Below are 19143 nucleotides of genomic sequence, written 5' to 3'. Positions count from 1 at the left end.
CATCGCCCAAATTATTGTTATTGTTTCGTATATTAGTAAATCACATATATTACCAAAATTAGATTAGCAAATTATAATGCTAAAAATAAACAATAACAAATTCCAATAATTATGCCAAAATAGTATTTATTTCGCAAACTCGCGTTAGATCGATTATATCTATGTAGCCCTGTTTACGTTTATTGTGAGTGGCATTGGTGCCACATACACTTACACACGCAAGCATAATATATTATTTGTGTTAAAACTCATTGCAAAAAGAGAAGTGTAGCAACTGTATTTCAATTAGTGTTTGCAATCAGTATTTGCAAACAATTGCAGTAACTCATAAATGGAGCGCCAAGCGTACAAAACGCACAAACGCATGAAATTCTAATAGGACATAGCGTCAGTGCAAGCAAAAGGCACTGGCAAAAAATTTTTTTTTCTTTGGAGGATATGACGACGCGGACACGTCAGGATGAGCGCATTTGCTCGAGTGGTATTGTCGAGGATGAGGCTTTTGCTGCCGCCTATCACAATTTGCCACCACACAGTCCGGAGTTTGCCAATTTTTTGGCACACCAGCAACATCAGCAGCAGCAACAACAGCAGCAACAGCATCAGCAGCACCATCAACAACATTTGTTGCATCAACATCAGCAACAGCAGCAGGGGCAGGGGCCATTAATGTGGCCACCGCATATGGGTGTCCAATTTCCACAGCACCATCCGCACGCCCCACCGCCTCCACCCCATCATCATCATCAGCCACCACAACCGCAGCCAGCTCCTTCTCCTCACGTCTACAATGAATATTTATACAATCTAGCGTACTCCGGACCACCAGGTCAAACCGAAACGTATTCTGTGCTGCCTGTAGGCCATGGAAATTTCCTGAAGGTGTATCACTGTCCAGAGAATGCCGTCAATGATGTTTACGCCCAGCATGCAGCAGCGGCTGCAGCAGCTAACTACTCGCATATCAATATTACACCAGCGAACCAGCATCATCAGGCAGCTGCATCAGCTGGGCAGAATCAGGCACAGCCACAGCCATCGACAGCACAGCAAACGCCACTGTATGAACTGTTTGCCACCAATCCGCTGCTGCCGAAGCCAGAGATGAATATTATAAACCAACAGCAGCAACAACAGCAGCAACAGCAACAACAACAACAACAACAGCAGCAGCAGCAAACACCTTCACAGTTCCATCAGGTTGATGATATCCCCACTGGCGTCACTTCTGCTGTGGCAAGCAGCAATAGCGCCAATTTGTTTATAAATAACCTTGTAAATAACTGGTCGCCCAATTTAACGGGCAGTAGTTATATACAGTTCGGCGCTGAAGCGCCTGAAACGAACGCGTATGTGGAAGCAACGCCGACGGCAGCGACAGCACCTCAACAGCCGCCGTCGCCCGTTAAATTGCAGCAGTCACAAGTGCAGTCGCCGCCGCCACTAGTTGAGTATCATGTCAATAGCGTGGAGGTACAACCGGCTAACTTAGGCGCCAAAGATGTCAAACTAAATGAAGCATTAGCAGCTACAACAACAACAAGTGCCGCAGAAACAAGTGCAGCAGCAGCAACCACAACCACTGCCCTAAAGAAGCCACCGATTGTGGTGTCTGGTCCTACCGAAGGCAAGAAGCGCATTGTGGCCGAGGTGAAGCCCATGCCCATGTCCTACTCCGATGTCTTGAGCAAGGGCAGCACTTTGCGTGGCACCGCGGCAACAATGCTCGCCAGCAACAATGCGGTCAACGAGCCGCGCTCGGTTAATAATTTGGAGAATGGCCATCCAGCACAGCGACGATCAGGCAAGGAGGATAACAATGGCAATGGGAATAGGGAGATGCGCAATAATGCCAAGCGTTCGCCGCTGCACGAAATCAAGGATGGGCAATCTGGCAATGCAACAGGACATCGCAGCAAGAAGCGCCAGCAGTCCAATCAAGCAGCACAGCCAAAAGCGGTAAGGCACTGGGAGAAATCCGTTTAGAGAATACTTATAAAACAAGCTTTGATCTAGAAGCATCAGCATTCATTAGTTACATTTAGCATATTTAATATATAATTAGAGTATTTAATATATAAATAGATGTATATTAATATTTCTGTTCTAATTAATTCGATAGCCATTGCAGCAGCAACAGCAACAACCACAGCCGCAGCAGCAGCAACAACAGCCCCAGCCCCAGCCCCAGCCCCAGCAGCAACAACAACAGCTGCCGCCAACACTTAAATCTGGTAAAGCCAATGCGGAAAAGAAGCGTTCTGCCCAAGCGAAATTTGTAAACAACACGAATAGCATGAACAATCTGAATGGATTCGCTGCCAAAACGAATGACAACAAGGCAAACAGCAATAGCAGCAGCAACGGCAACGGCAGCAGCAGCACCAACATGGCTACCAGCAACAACAGCAGTGCACCCAGCAGCAGTAGCAGCAGCAGCAACAGCAGCAGCGGCAATAATAACTATCCAAGCCGCAAGTCAAACAATGGCAGCAACAACAATCGCAGCAACAGCAACTCGAATGCAAATTACTCGAATGGCAATTCGAATAATTCCAATGGCAACAACAGCAACAGCCACCACAACATGAGCAGCAACAGCAATAACAATGGAAATTCCTCGTCGTCGTCGAAGCGCTATGCGGGCTCCTCGAATGCGAATTTAAGCTCCAACTCTGGCTCGTATTCGTACTCCTCGAAGCGCAATCGAAGCGGTGGATATGGCTCATCCAATTCGCCAGCTCATGCGAGCGCCTCGAATCGCAACTATGAGCTGGCCAAACGCATTCTGCACACCTGGTGGATTTATACGCTCAAGCTGATCACCTGGCTGTTCTATTTGGTCTACGACATTGTTGTGCTCGGCTGCAGCATGGCGTATGAGCGCCTCACCACAGCGTATTTGGCTGGCGTCGCTTATGCACGCCAGCTGCACAAGGAACTGAAGCAGAATTCGGGAAAGCCGAGCATCTGGTGGCGCAACTATTGGCGTCGCTTCGATGCGCGCTTCAAGAAGAACTCTCGTTGGGCATTTTGGCGACGCTTCTACAAGCGAAAGCCGCCGGAGGCTAATGCAGAAGCATTCAAAACGGGTCGACTGCCGCAGACGGGTGAAGAGGCCATGTACTCGCTGTTGAACTGCAAGGGAAAGGATGCCTATAGGTATGTGTAAACAAACAATATAACAATAACATTAGTTATAATTACATTGTATTATTTCAGCATATTGGGCGTGCCGCCGGACAGTCCACAGGAGCAGATACGAAAACACTATAAGAAAATTGCCGTTCTGGTGCATCCGGATAAAAATAAGCAGGCGGGCGCCGAGGAGGCGTTCAAGGTGCTGCAGCGTGCATTCGAATTGATTGGTGAACCGGTATATAAATCAAACAGCCTCTCAGTTGAGATGATGTATTTAATGGCTTTTGATAATTGCAGGAAAATCGTCTTGCCTATGACCAAAGCATTGCCGAGGCATTGCACGCGGAAAAGGCGTGGACGGAGCTGCACGACTTGCTATCGCAACTGCAAACCAAAATGACCGAGGCAGCCAATACTATAAGGTGAGCGCCACGAGTGACTTACCAAAGCAACTAAATCTTAAAGTAATAATTTCATGCATCCGCAGATGTAGCACCTGTGCGCAACGTCATCCTCGCAAGCTAACTGAGCGTCCTCATTATGCAGCGCGTGAATGCGCTTCCTGTAAGATACGCCATTCGGCAAAGGATGTGAGTAGAGAGGCGCGTAGACATTGCATTCTACTGTTAGTAACAAATTTTCCATATGGCAGGGCGACATTTGGGCGGAGACAAGCATGCTGGGTTTGCGCTGGAAATATTTGGCGTTGATGGATGGCAAAGTTTACGACATAACCGAATGGGCCAACTGTCAGAAGGGCGCGTTGTCGCATCTGGAGCCCAATTCTCATATGGTACAGTATCGCATTGTGCGCGGCGCTCAACAGCAACAGCAGCAACAGCAACAGCAGCAGCAACAACAACACCATCATCAGCAGCAGCAGCAACATTCACACCAACAGCAAACGCAATCACATGCGCATCATCCTGGCGGACCAGCCAGTGGTGTCAGGTAAGTCCACATTGATCATATATAATCAATTCATGTTTCAATTCGTATACATTTACAGTGAGGCTACGCTGCACGAGTTCTTGGACAATTTGTATAGCGGTCAGCATCCGGGTGCCCCCAATGCCACGCCTTTCGCTGGCAATTCACGCCGTCGCACGCGTCGCAACTAAAGTTAGCTATGCGTGGCATAGACTTAAGTGTTTTTAAAATCTCCAATCTACAGTTCTTATAAGCATTGCGCCGTTGGCTGCCCACTCACATAGATAAACTCTAATAGGCCAACATCAGCGCAACCATCTCCCAAATTAGCACACACACACACACAACATACGAATAGACCACAATTGAAACAGATTAAGTTCTATGATAACTCCACTCTACTCGACATAAGTACAATGACTACCAATTGCTAATTATGTATGATTTACTATACTTGTGAATGTTTGTGTTAATAATGGTCTTGCATAAGTCTAAGGGTATTACGATTGCCCATCACTTAAGTAGTTGACGTCTGTGTTCTACATTTTACTTTCTGCCTACCGCATATGGACAGCTTAACACGCTTAGCTCGTAGCAAAAACAAGCCTAAGTCTAAGTTAAAATTCTAGATTGTAAACGGTTTGTACGCCACGCCATGGCGTATAAGCCGACAAATATATATGTAAAATCTAACACATCCGAATTATAAATGTTAATAAAAATCATCATATATAGAAGAACCTAAGGCAACAATTCTTTTATTTATTATTCCTGAAATAAATTGAAATGTTCTGTAAATTGTAAAATGGAAAGAACAGCGAGTTTTTGCATAAGCGTATTTTTTTTAGTGTTTTATTGAAAAAATGCTCCACTCCATTTCCGCCTAATTTTCTACACATTATTTTTGTTTTCTTTTGTTTGTATTTTTTTCTCTGTATAATAATAATAATAATTACAATTACATTCATAGTGTTTACATACTGCTCCAGCTCCACAAAAATGGCTACTACGCATACAAAATGTATTGCAATTGAATACCTATGGAACCTAGACTGTGTGGGACTTAGAGTCTATTTTGTTTATGTTTTTTGCTTCGATTTTGTTTTGTTTTTATTCTTGTTTTTTTTTTTTTTTTCTTTCTGCCAACAAAGTTTGCTGTTTTGGGAATTTTGTTGATTTTATCTTATTCATATTTTATATATAGTATGTGTATATTTTTGTGGGGTTTTTTCTTTTTGTTGATTTTGTCGTAAGTTGCTGTCGCATGCTAATGTTGCATGCCTTCAAAAATTTTTGTAGTTTAGTGGCATAATTTATTTGTAATAAATTAATGAAACATGTAATTGTTCTGTATGGATTTTTTTTTTTTTAAATTTGTGAATTTCCACAAATTTGTTGTTTGTTTATAGTATTTGTTGCTTGACTTAAATAGTTCTGACTGCTTTTGCTTAAATTCCTCAACAAATATTGCGACTAATATTAAATTACAATTTATTATTTTTTGTTTTTTCTTTATACATTTACAAAACTTTTTTGAACCAACTTATTTTATTACTATAAATTTTTTTTTTGTTTTTTTCGCCATTTATATATAAGTATATATATATATAAGTATATAAATTAAATTCTATGCTTAAATACATAGATTAATTCCATGCTCACATACAATTTAGTGAAATAAAGCATTAGGCTCAATTTATAAATTGTTTTCTTGGTTTTTTTATTTTTTTTTTTTTGTTTTTTTTTTTTTGTATTTTTTTTTGTTTTTCTATACAAAGCTTTGTACAACTAAAATAGTTAAAAAGAGAAAAAAGCAACAAAAATGTATTTTATATATATGGATGCATCATACATGCGCACATACGCTGTATATACATACACACACACACACATATACAAAACGAATATGTATGCATCAGATTGTAGTATGCAGAGCGAATGCTCGCCGTAAAAACAAATATTATTAATATTATTATTATGCATTACAATTATTATTAATTAAATTGTTTAATAATAATTAGTACCAATAACAATATGCCCCTAGTGTTTCACTTTTATGTATATATATATATTTTTTTTTATGCTTTACTAAAAGTTATTTCAATGTCAATACAATATCCGAAACTTGTATGTATATCTGCTTATGTGGATGTAAATGAATGCTGTTCGAGTGTGAGAGGGTGAGTGTGAGTGTGTGAATGTGTGGATGTATATGTGTGGATTTGTGTGTGTGTGCTTATGACTGTTGGAGCATGAATTGCTGCTCCGGGCGCTTGGCTGTGCTCTCTTCTGTTTGACCTCTCCTCTAAGCTCTATGTTGGCGCCGACCCACATTATCCCGATATTATTTCGGTGTCTTCCGGTGTTTCAGCTCCTGGGCGACATCGTCCAGCAGCTGGGTGGCATAGCCGTTGCCATTGCCATAGCCATTGGCGAGCAGGACACCGTTCGATTTGTGCGCACTGCCATTGGTCAAGGACGTCACCGCATCGCCATTGGCCAGCGTCTTATAGCCGTTCTTCAGGCCATTCGCATGGCCATTGCTGAGCGCCGCGTTGCCATTGCCGTTGGCCTTGGCCGTTGCTGACGCTGCTGCGGCTGCTGCTGCTGCTGCCTCTGTCGTCGTCGTTTGTGGCAAGAACAGATCGTCGTGGGCATTGATGCTCTTGCAGTAGCCGTTCGGCTTAGCGTGTCCGTTGGCCAGCGCTGCGTTCTGCTTCTGCGAAAACAAATAAAAGCGTGTGAACGAAAACATAAAGGAAATATTAATTTGTAATTGCAGACCCACGGTGCGTATGATTGATATGAATGTTGCGCATGCGACGCGTGATTACACACACACACGTATATTTTAATTTATTATATGCCATTATTTGGATTTTCTTTTGTTTATGTTTGTGTGTGTGCGGCCCACTAAAAAAATAAAATATCCAACAACAACAGAAATACATATTATGCAATCAGCTGAGACGCTTTGTCAGCGTTTGTTTATTATTTTTATTTATATTTTTTATTTTTTTGCTTTTTCATTCGTATTTTGTCTCGCGTTTTTTTTTTTTTTTTTTTTTCATTCAACTTTCACTTGCGCGCTGCTCAATGGATGCTGTGGGTCGCCGCCAACGTCGCTGCCGCTGCCGCTGCCGCCGCCGCAGTCGACATCAACGTTGGCCCAATGAGCGTGGAAGATCATTAAGCGACAACATTTTTGGCGCTTTTGTGTTGGACAAAGCGGACTTAAATGTAAACCCAATTCCCCCGAGACCTACTTGACGAAATTTCGTTAATGAATTTAGACCACAGAGAGCGAGAGCGAGAGCGAGAGCGAGTCACAGATGTTTGCAATAGGCGTCTGCAACATACAGAGATCGGATGTAATCGTATGTGATATAAGCGTTCGCACGGTTTTCGTTTTCATGAATTCGTGAACGAATCCGGAATCTGGAATACGAGCGATGCGAACGTATTTCATGTTTATGACATTTTGTGTGGCTTTAAATGGCTTTCAAGCAACGTGGGAAGCCACGGCGGGGCGAGTAGGCCTCGGTTAGGCCTTTCAACTATGCGCCTTGATGGCCGATAATTATCATAATGGGCGACGTGAGAAGCTGTTGCACCTCAAAATGCTCTCATTTCCGGAAGAGAGATGGAAAGGTGGAGTGAGAGAGAGAGAGAGAGAGAGAGAGGCAAAACTGGCTTTTGTTTACTCAGTTGAGAGGGTGTTCTGGCACTTACCATTAGACGGTTTTTGTAGGCTGCCTTGTAGAACTCGTTGAACAGGAAGAAGAACATGACAGCATGCATGCCTATCCACCAGACGAAGGCCTTCGGGTAATTGCAGTCAATAAAGAGCAATTGGAAGGCGTGCACCATGATAAGAATAAACTGAACCTGCACCGGGCGACCATAAATCACAGATTTAATAAACTGATTTATATAGCAATATTGATATGATTAATCCGCTTACCATTTGCAGCGTAGTCAGGTACTTCTTCCACCAGAGGTACTTCTGGTATTGTGGACCCATGGCCGAGAACATGTAGTACGTGTACATCACAATGTGAACGAATGTGTTGAGCAGGCCAAAGAATGTGCTGTGACCACCTGGAAGATGCATATATATGGCGCATTATAGGGTATCTGACAGCACAGTTGGCCGTTTTCAGGAAACGCACCTGGAGTGAACTTAACACCGAACCACACCGACATGGGCATGCAGCCGTGATGGATCACATGGAGAGTTGTTACCTGGCTCGTCTTCTTGCGCAGCACGAAGAAAATCTGCAAACGAACAACAAATATTGTGAATCTGGGCGACATTGTGAATGGGCGTCAGCACACTTACCGTATCCATGAACTCTGTGAACTTGGAAAAGTAATACCACCAGCACGCATGAACCATCTGAGTGGGCGGGAGTGGGAGGAGGCAGCAGCAGAGAAAATATTAGAGAATCGATTAGCAAAGGCTTTGAGCAGGCGAAAATTGAAATTAAATCAACTCACACACAGACTTTTGAATACCCTAAGTTGCGTATGTTTCATGTATGAAACACTTGATCAAATGTCGATTAGGGTATCCACCAAGCACGGCCTGGCCATTGCTTCTATTCCATCACTCACACTCAATTTGAGGCTTCAATTTATGTTTATTGTTTTTAAATCATAATCAAATTATTTTGTAATTCAATTCAATTCAATTCAGTCATTCATGCGCACGCTTTAATAAGTATATTAATTGTCAAAATGCAGCAGATAGTTCAAAAGATATAGTAGAGTTGGAGGGGGGTATAAACATTCAATTAATTGATTAACGGTTTTTGAGAAAATTTGAAGAAATCAGTTGCCTGGCCATCGGTAAATAGAGTCTTAGGTATATGTATATTTTTGGGGGGGTTGCATATATATATATAGATATATGGGGGTTTAGCGAGATATAGATAGTTTGTAAACAGTTTCCAGTTTTTTGGATGGGTAGGTGTTTTATTTTGGGGTCCAGAGTTTTCTACATTCTGTAAGAGAGATGGGTATCGATAACGATTGTTATCGATCTGTTTTAGTTACACAATTTTTAGGGTGCGGACAGTTATGCAAACGGCAAACACATGCTCCGATCTGGATTAGGATCTAGTTGTTGTTGTTGTTGTTGGTTAGCATGAGTTGTAATTATATATTATACAGAATTGGGTTATTGTTTAGGTGTACGAATAGGTGCAACATTTTATTATCGCTGTGTACCCAAAGTTGATAAAAAATATATTTATATAATAATATTGAATATTGGTATTGTAAGTATCTAGGTATTTTGTTGTTTATATTATCAGCCCAAAACCAATTCAGGCGCACACACCCACACAAGCACACCAAATGTATTCTTATCAACTAGTTTATCGTTATCAATAGAAGCTAATCAATATCGTTATTCAACGTCGTTTGTCAGTTTAACACATACCCTTAACGTTCTAGGATTATTACTATAGTCAACTGGCTGACATCGGAAGCTATAATGTCCTGTTAGCCAACCGGAAACTCCTATCTGCAAATGTAGAGTTTATTTTCGTTTTTGGTTTTCTTTTTTCTTTTCATATATCAAATTTGGATTTTTTTGAAAATGTTTTTTTTGTTGTTGTGATTTATGATGATTTTTTTTTTCTTTTTGCTGGCATCGATTTTGCGTTGGCGTTTTGGCATTTTTATTTAGCGGCTTCCAATTGGTGTAAAAGCTGTAAAGAATTGGGCATGGCACACACACAAATACAACAGATACACACGCACACATTGATATTTACACAGACACACACATAGTTGGAGTTTTTTCTTTTTTGGGGGGGTTAGTAGACAGCGTTTAAATGATATTAATTAAAAAATAATAAGCAGTAAAATTATTTAAAGCGATCATGTTTTTGTTTTCTTTGCACAAATTAATTACCATACTCTTATATACAGAACATGTATATAGAACTACATATACGCATACGCATGTATGCTTGTATATGTATGTGTATTTAAGGGCGCTAAATAGAAACCAGCTACAATTTTTTGCACGGCTCGCTTGGTAATTGTTTTTATGCGACGCAGTTATTAACAAGTAAGAAAGCTCTAGTCGAGACTGCTCGACTACGAGATCCCCTGAACCCTACAAGCAACTGATATTTCAATAATAATTAGCACCCACACACGCACTCATGCAAACAAATACACGCACACACACACACTCACATATACAGGAGATTGCGCTTGGGTTGCGCTGCAGTGTTGGCAATATTAGGAGAACTTATTTGTTGAATAATTTAATTTCTAGACGTACGATCGTAATGAAACTTTCAGAACGTATTCATATTGTTTAAATGTATGTGTATACCGAAGCACAAGTCTCTAGTATTTGATATACGACTTTTACAAAGATGAGGCTGAGGGGGTGGATTTGGGGGTGGGGGGTAAATTTTAACAAAAACCGAAATTGTATGACATGCGTCTTAATATACATTTTAAATTTGGAGACTCTAGCTTGAAAGATGTAGGAGATATAATTATTTAAGTGATATTCGATAAGGTTTTTTATCGATAAAAAAGTATCGGAATGAGTTATCGTTTTTTAGTGATAAACTCGATATCCGCGTGATATATACGGACATTTTAAAAAAAAGTTGAAGTCTCTAGCTCTTGTATCTTCTGAAATCGACGCGTTCAAACATACGGACAGACGGACGGACGGACGGACGGACGGACGGACGGACGGACGGACGGACGGACGGACGGACAGACAGACGGACAGGGCTAAATCGACTCAGCTCGTCGCCCTGATCAAGAATATATATACTTTGTGGGGTCTGCCACGCCTCCTTCTGCCTGTTACATACATTTTAACAAAACCATTATACCCTGATTTCTCATTATTAAAAAGCTAATTAAATGTGATTATAAATTATAAGAGAAATATATAATAGGAAAATAAAAATAAATAAACAAATATGTATATATATGTTGAATGAAGCAATGCTGGTTAAAATCGTTTGATTTGTGACTGAGTCAGAAGCGATTGCATATAAATAAAGAAATAAATAGTTAAATATGAAATCCACTTATGTAGCTATATACGCGGAGTAAGTACCGTTTCACTGGACACAACTTTAAATATATATATGTGTATATATGTGAGAAATATATAAGATCTGTGATCTAAACTGGGAACTCTGGATGAGACAATTTCCCTATGCTTTTCACTTTCACTAGACACTCAGAGGGGCATTTCCTACTGCATACACAGAGTTATATATAGGGGCTTTTGAGTTGTTGTTGTTGTTGTTTTGTTTGGACACTTACTCTCCTAGATGTGGCACTATCGCTATAGTCCACCGGCTGACAGCGGAAGCTGTACGAACCCCACCAGCCGCCCATTAAACACTAAAAACAAAATCAGATTAATGCCAAAAGAAAAATGAGATAGAGAGAACGTAAGAAAAACATAAAATAAAGTGCACATTAAAAGCGCCAGCAGCCGCAGTAACATTTGCCAGTTGCCAGTTGCCAGTTGCAAGTTGCAAGTTGATTGTCATTTAAACGCTTTGCGGGCCAGTTAAGCAAGCAGCCAAAACGACGACGACGCCAGCCATAAAGTTGTTGTGGTTGTTGTGGTTGTTGTTGTTGTTGATGATGATATGTTTGTTCGTGTGTTCATGCTTGTAATCGACACTTACCTCATAGAAGAGCCACGCACTAAATACAACCTGTAACGCATTATACAAGACCAGCAGGTTCTGTAGATGTAAAGGCTTTCGGTTCTCCATTAATCGCGGCCCAAGCACCTGAGTGACAAAGAAGAAGCAACTGATTAGGCAAGGCTGTTTAAATAGAGATAACAGCTAGAAGTGTTGTCGATCTGTCTAGATAGGAATCTAATGATATGTGAATTTTTTTAGAAATATTTCATATACATATATTATAGGTCAGTAGAGGGGCGAATTTTGTGCGTTTTATTTTCGCCATTTCCAAGATAAGGCGCGCAGATAAAGCTCGATAATTTGCCAAATTTTTTGTGGACATATGTCTAAATTATAAGTTTGTATTTGATTAGAAATGCCTTTATGATTGATTGCCGCTTAGAGCATTTCCTTTTTGGAAAGCATATATTGTATATGTGTTTTCGTGTTAGCTTGATAAATCATTAACTGATAAACTACTGCGTCTATGCTGCAGACAAACATTTGCTATCTTTATCAGCTTGGCTTTATGAGCCAGACACTAGTGACTAAACAAGATTATATATATCTATATATTTACGTAATTTACGATCTTAGAAGCATTTCCATTTAAAGTTATTCAACTCCTTTCTCAACTCATTATCAATTGCTTTCGATCTAATCGCTTTTTGGCCTCGTTTTCAGGTGCATTTTCTTTGACTTTCTACAAAGTTGTATATAATCAGAGTTCTATTGTAGATATCGTCGTCTAATACTACTGGAATTTCTCATACCTACAGACTTGAGTCACTGCACTGTCTGCCTTATCAGCGGGTTGATTATAAAAACGCCTTATGATTAAAAATTCATTTTCGCTCTGAGTTTAGTTTCTATGTAACTGAATCATAAATATAACGTGCTCAGCGCGACAAACAACAAACACGGACAGAAAAAATAAAAAAGCGTAGACTCTATCAGCGAGTACACGCCCACGTTGTGTGTGCTTGCCGCATGGTAATAACACTTGAGATTACGTCGGAGTGGCGGCTGCTCTGTTCTGGTCTGGTCTGGAGTACGACCCAAATCTGTGTACTAAGTGGCTAGCCATATGGCCAAATCAAGTGGCCATAAAGCCAGCAGAACACCTGTTGTATAGCGGCCAGTGTGACGACTTACCTTAACCAGGTAGACGTATGTGAGGCAAACGGCCAGTGTGGGGAAGGGTGATGACATCATGGGCCAGTCCTTTGTCCTTGAATCTGGGCAATTGGAAAGAAAGGAGAGAAGTTAGTAAGAATGATTAAGCTAGATTGTGTATAAATCATTTAAATATAAATAAGTCAATTCATTAGCTAATGCTGAAATTGTTTTTCCTACTTCCAAAGTTTGTTTATAAAGTGTTATTATTATTGTTATTGTTGTTGTTGTTGTTATTATCTTGTGTAAAACAGCAGTTACATGCTCGCATATCTAGATAGTAAGTATCTATATAAGATAACGAAACAAGCGTTATCATCTGAACATCATTAGCATTGGGCATTGGGCATTGGGCATTGGCCCTGATTTGTAGCAAGTTCGTGTGCTGAGACAATGTCACAGAGCTGCGCTCATTAGCGAGGCTAATGGTAATGGTAATGATAATGATGCAGCACATCCCGGCTAATGCACAACAATTACAGAGTTCAAGTTTAGCTATCTAATTACTTATATATTTTTTTATAAAATATTTATATGCATCTTTGCATGGCTTTGGGAATTTCTTCACTCCCTTCATTTGGCATTCAGTTAGTTTAGCAGCGATAATTGTCATAAAAATGCGTAAACTCAAGTCGACTGTTTAGCTCATGAATAACTTATGCAACCAGACGAATAATCACGCGAATTTCGATTGCTCAAGCACAGCGGCAAAAGGAAGACACAAAATAAATAAATCAATAATAACAATAACAAAATATATATGCGTAAGCAGCCAAAACAATGAAAGATAGATAGATGATAAAACTGTAAGAAATTGAACAGCGGCCCAGTCCGCAGTCTGATGAATAGATTAGCAAATCATAAGGAGTTATGAGTTGAAACAAAAAAAAAAAAAAAAAAAAAGAAAAAGCTCGAACAACCAAAAACAAAAAATTAATAAACGAATATTAATTAAGGCAGGCGAACTTGATTGAGCAAATGTGCCAAGTGAAATTGTGACCGAAATGGATTGAATGAATGAATGATTGCGAAAATAAAGGGTAACTCGTCCGGTTATCACATTAGCTAATCATGAAGCACGAGCTCGCCCAAGTGCCAAACTCTGAAACAACTTGAGTTGTGTCTGAATGACAGATCAATTTTTGTCAGTCTCAAGTGTTTGGGCAATGTTCAAGTTTCTCAATTGCTTAAGACAATTTAGAAATTTGTTTAGTAACATTGTTGTTAAATCTCTGCTCAAATGAAGAAACAGAAATATAGAAGTACGGAAAAGTAGAGCAGGTATCCAATATTGGCTCTGATTGGTTAGACTTTTATTCAACTACATAGAATATATTGTATATGAGTATATTCTAAGCACATCTTCTAAGAAGTTCTTTACTCCAGCAAATTAACTAGAATTAATGAGACATAAATGGAAACCTCCATCTATATATCTGCCTATTTATTTATCCATCAATTTCAGATATTTATTCATCTCTTTTATATTTTTTCCTATCCGTTTATCTATCTCTCCACTTTATATTTATATCCGACTATCCATCTATCATTCATTTTATGCTATACAAAACCTCTTTAAGACAACTTAATGAGTCTCTACAATAAGAACCTCTCTTAACATAGTACATACAAGGTATCATTTTATATATAATATATTCTAAGCACAAGAAGTTCTTTACTAAAGTAAATTAACTAGATATAATGAGCCATAAATGGAAACATCCATCTATCTATCTACCTATCTATTTATTCATCAATCTAACTATCCATCTATCTACATATCTACAAATATTTGCCCATGTATCTATCCATTTACCTGTCTATCTATCTATCTATCTACTTTATATTCATCTCTTTATCTATATATCTGTCTATCTAGCTGAACAAAACCTCTGTAAGACAACTTAATGAGTCTCTTCAATAAGAACCTCTCTTAACATAGTACTAAAACATTATCAGCACTTCAATCGCCCTAACATGGTAAAGCAAATCCCAATACTAAACTCCCTTTAGAATTACTATAGAGTGCTCTACTGCTTCTTTCAGCAATATTTGTAAACAGACTGATGTTATAATAATTATATATGTGTGCGTGCTTTGTTATAGTGGCGCCATTTGATGGCTACTTTACTTCCGATATAGCGCAAATAAGACATATTATACGTTCGCCCTTAAAATAACCAAACCAAAGCAAACTCTCTCCCTCTCTCTCTCTCGCGCTCTCTCTCTGTCTGTCTCTCCCAAGAAATGCTGACACGCACAGTCAAATAAGCAGCAGCAGCTATGGTAGCTCTCTCTCTCTCTCTCTCTCTCTCTCTCCATACATATGTATAAGGTATATCTAAAGTCGAATATGTATTATGGTATGCCAGTACGTATCCATGTCATGTTGAAACATAATTTTAGCGCGTCGAAATCGCTAAACAATTCTACAAGTGAGGGGAGGATGGGGAGGCATACTGCATGTGTGGCATAATAAATAAAATAAATAGAGAGAGTGCGTATACTCTACCTATATATGCTATAAAGGATGCAGCTTGGAAGAGAACGAGAGAGAGGGGGAGAGAGAGAGAGAAAGGAAGAGCTTCCTAGCGAGCTTCCGGCTAAATTTGATATTAGCCAAGAAACTGACTGACATTGAAATTTTGATTTGAGCTAAAGTTGTCGCCTCTCTCTCTTTCTCTCTGTCTCTCTCCCTCTCTCTCTCTCTCTGTTTGGGGCAATTAGTGAGCTGGTGTCAAAAATTACTCAATCATTTGCTAAACCTTTGCTGTTTTGCAGAGAAATGTCAGAAAGAAGAGCAGCGGGCACATCAACAAACAGAAACAACAACAATAATAACAACAAATACGAAACATCAAGGTTACACAAATTAGCGGGCCTAAACATATATGTATGCATATATGTATGTATGCATATATGTATATAGGTATGCATGTTTGTACGCATACATTTATCATATAAATATAGAGAGAGAGAGAGGGAGAGAGAGATATGTAAGTGTTAGCCATGTCTAGTAGCTGGCACAACTTACCACTATGTGTGTCCATATATCTGTTTATGCTCTCGATGTATTTCATAATTAAGGCCATTTTGTTGCTGTGTGTGTGTGTGTGTGAGTGGGATTCTGTGTGTGTGTGTATGTGTGCTGCTTGCTGTTTTTCTTGGTGGTTTGTTCCGAATAGTTCAATGCATCTAGTGCAATGCGAAAGATGTCGAGCTGCAATGAGAAAAGAAAAGAAACACAAATTAAAACTATGTAAAATACACAAATGTATATATTTATGAATGTAAGTATATGTATAGCCATAAATTATGCTTGATATTTATAAATCTAGACGCTGATTTAGTATTGAAAAAGAAACGAGAACACTAAAGCAGCGCGGTTGCCTTTCAACCCACTAATTATTGCGATAAATAAAATAAATACATTTACATACATTTATATATACACATATATATGTGTTATATATACTGACTGACTGACAGCCAGCCCAGCGGCAACAGCAATAAAATGAGGTTAATAAACTAAAACTTAATAAAAAAGAATGAAATAAAACATATATATGTATATAAAATTTATATATATACATGAAAGTGCCCAGTCAGCATTTGAGCGGCATATTTACATGTTGTTTATAATTTGATGTTCTGGTTTTTTTTTCGGGCTTTTAGCTTGTGGCCAAGCGACGATAAGCGTAGACTTTGAGCTCAAACTGAAGATACGATATTGGCCCTAATCAAGCGCATATCAATCTAGATAAGCTGAAATCGATATAGATGTTTATTTATTTTGGGGCATTTTTACATAACATTTGCAGCGCACTGGACGTATGAGTAATGTATAGATATTTACAGAGAGAAACGAAAGTAATATTGGACTGCACAAAGTTGTCTAAAGGCATTAACTAAATAATGTAAATAGAAAACTTTGCACTCTCCGCATAGTGCAACGAAAGTTCAAGGACAGACAAGCTTACTGACTAAGCAAATACATCAGCACATACACACACACACACACACACATGCACATGCACTGCACCTAAATATACATTTACACACTGGCAGCACGTAAGAGCTTTGCAATTGGCTCAGTGCAAACAAATTTTTTTTTTTTTTTTTGGCAACACACAAAAAGTGCAACAGCCGCAGCTGCTGACAGCGCATTTTCAGAGCTGCAGGCCGTGCACTCCCCGCACGCCACCTCTCACGCCAGGGCAGCTCCTTCCTCTGGCAGACGCACTTGGCATAGCAATATTTGTACGAATACGAATCTGGCCCGAAACAAGAGCCATGTTAGTACAATTGACAGGCCTCTGCATAAATAAATAAATGAATAACTAGACCCAAATGAATAGCAATTGTTGACGTCATTTACACGCACGCAAAACGACATTACTCATACGCCGTGTGCTACTGTAAATATTAAATAATATTCCGCTCAAAGGAATCTGACTCTCTCTCTCTCGCTCTCGCTCTCTCTCTTTCTCTTTTATCTAATTGCTTACCTCATTGGGTGAGTGAACTAATGGACTCGAGTCTGGCTGCGGCGGATGTAAAAATCGAAGTCCCAGCTTGTTAACACAATTACACTCAGACAAATTTCATTATACTATTGATCGGATACAGCGAAATAAAGAGGTAGGCATTACTAGAAAAATAAAATTATGGACTCTCCACATTTCATCATTACGAGAAATGGACTGAAGTCCATTTAAGCTATGACAACACACAGTGGGAAATTTGTATGAGGAATCTTCGACTTTGATCATTCGTAATGCTTAAGCTGAATTGGAATTTCCTTTCATATTTACCAAAACTCGAATAAGTTGCTAACAGTGTAAATATGTCGCAAGTGACAGCGTATAAAATTGATTAAGATATAAGAAAAAAATAATTAATCCCTTTAGCCACTTGCGAAAATGTACAACAACAAACTGAGATACTTTGATTCCAGTTTTAATGAATTGGTCAAAGCGTGCTAATGCCACGAAGCCAATTATCGAGCGTGTACGTGTTGCACGTCGTCAACAATAAACTAAGCCAATGCCAGCTGAATACAAATAAATTCAAAGTCAGAGGACAAAAGCGGATAATAGAAACACACAGTATAAATAGAGCTCAAGACGTGCAAGCGGAAAATGTTGTCAACAAAGCAACAACAACAGAGTAGCAGAAGCTATATACAGTAAGTGTTGATTTTAGTCTTCTTCTTCTTCTTCAGTCTTTGTCTATAAGTTTTTGGGTGGGTGGCAATGGCTCAGCCCGACGTCTAACACCACATGCCAGAGGGGAGGTGGCGGCGGAGGCGACTCACTGGGGCTCAGGCTCACCTTCGCCCAGCCAGAAGAAGCGCCAACGAAATGCGATGCCAGCGACGACGCTTTAAAGCCGTGCCAAATATTGCTATTTCATTGACCTGATTTCACAGCGTGCTTGCTGTTGTTGTGGTGTGCTCCATGTAAGCCCACACACAAAAGCCAAACCATGAAGCAACAATGCACACGAGCATGTAAAGCGACACCCAAAAACAACAAAACAGAAGAGAAAAGTAAAATAATAGCGAAATAAAAACAACTAGCAATAGCGAACCCCAAAACGAACCAAGTACAAGCCCCAAACCCGAAGCTGAAACCGAGCCCGTAACGAATTCAGTTTCCAGGGCGCCGAATTCAGACAGCAACATGCCGCTTAACCGGCGCCACGTTGTCACACACACACACAGTCACACACACACACACAATATCACGTGATGGCGGCTCTTTATCCCCTCAGTGGGCCCACTTTGAAAAACCTTAGCCCTCCTTGCTAGGGTTTCTCTTTTGGTCGCTCTTTCTGGGCCGCTTTTGCGCAGAGCCGCTCAGCAATTTTCTTGAATGAAAATCGGGCAATGGGAACTGCCTGGATTCCTACTGGCATGACTCACACACACACACAGTGCCGCTGTGTGTTCAGCTTTTTTTTTATTTTGACTCGTTAAAACTTGCGATATTGCAGCTGTATGAATTTTAAGACTTATAGTAGTAACTTATGGTACAATTATAGTTAAATATATTATGTTATAATTTCAGATGTTCATTTTATAATTATTTTATTTATTTCAGATTTTCATTTTTATAATTATTTAGTTTATATAATTTAATTATTTTTTTTTATGACACATATATATTTAACAATTTTAATATTTGTGCATTTTTATAGA

At 39.5% G+C, this 19143-nt stretch overlaps 2 protein-coding genes across 9 annotated transcripts in view; one reads left to right on the top strand and one right to left on the bottom strand.

Annotated features, from left to right (window-relative positions):
* The first annotated feature begins 23 nt into the window (after positions 1-23).
* On the top strand, positions 24-4807 carry LOC108659658 (uncharacterized). 2 transcript variants are annotated; one of them, XM_089256304.1, is made up of 7 exons: positions 24-1959; positions 2141-3162; positions 3223-3376; positions 3439-3563; positions 3629-3731; positions 3794-4092; positions 4151-4807. In XM_089256304.1, the coding sequence occupies exons 1-7, from the start codon at positions 439-441 to the stop codon at positions 4260-4262; spliced, it is 3336 nt and encodes a 1111-aa protein (XP_089112430.1). In that variant the 5' UTR covers positions 24-438; the 3' UTR covers positions 4263-4807. The 2 variants fall into 2 exon arrangements, with proteins under 2 accessions (XP_089112430.1, XP_017968173.2); XM_018112684.3 differs by having other exon boundaries at positions 26-1959; positions 2123-3162.
* Positions 4808-5144: 337 nt separating this feature from the next.
* The window catches only part of LOC108659659 (very long chain fatty acid elongase AAEL008004), a 34868-nt gene continuing 20869 nt past the window's right edge, over positions 5145-19143 (bottom strand). For 5 of the 7 annotated variants that reach the window (XM_089256309.1, XM_089256308.1, XM_089256311.1 and 2 more), the window contains 10 exons: positions 15976-16161; positions 12921-13003; positions 11763-11870; positions 11389-11469; positions 9518-9601; positions 8414-8470; positions 8244-8349; positions 8036-8172; positions 7804-7959; positions 5145-6790 (listed from right to left, as the gene is read on the bottom strand). In XM_089256309.1, coding sequence (XP_089112435.1) covers positions 6416-6790; positions 7804-7959; positions 8036-8172; positions 8244-8349; positions 8414-8470; positions 9518-9601; positions 11389-11469; positions 11763-11870; positions 12921-13003; positions 15976-16033 — 1245 coding nt within the window. In that variant the 5' untranslated portion in view covers positions 16034-16161 and the 3' untranslated portion in view covers positions 5145-6415. The remainder of the gene's footprint in view (positions 6791-7803; positions 7960-8035; positions 8173-8243; positions 8350-8413; positions 8471-9517; positions 9602-11388; positions 11470-11762; positions 11871-12920; positions 13004-15975; positions 16162-19143) is intronic. The other 2 variants (XM_030391160.2, XM_030391159.2) reach the window with 2 other exon arrangements.

Source organism: Drosophila navojoa, chromosome 2, assembly GCF_054131105.1.
Source record: "Drosophila navojoa isolate 15081-1374.11 chromosome 2, UAZ_NAV_1.0, whole genome shotgun sequence".
Lineage (NCBI taxonomy): Eukaryota > Metazoa > Arthropoda > Insecta > Diptera > Drosophilidae > Drosophila > Drosophila navojoa.
This window is presented reverse-complemented; position numbering and strand designations above follow the sequence as displayed.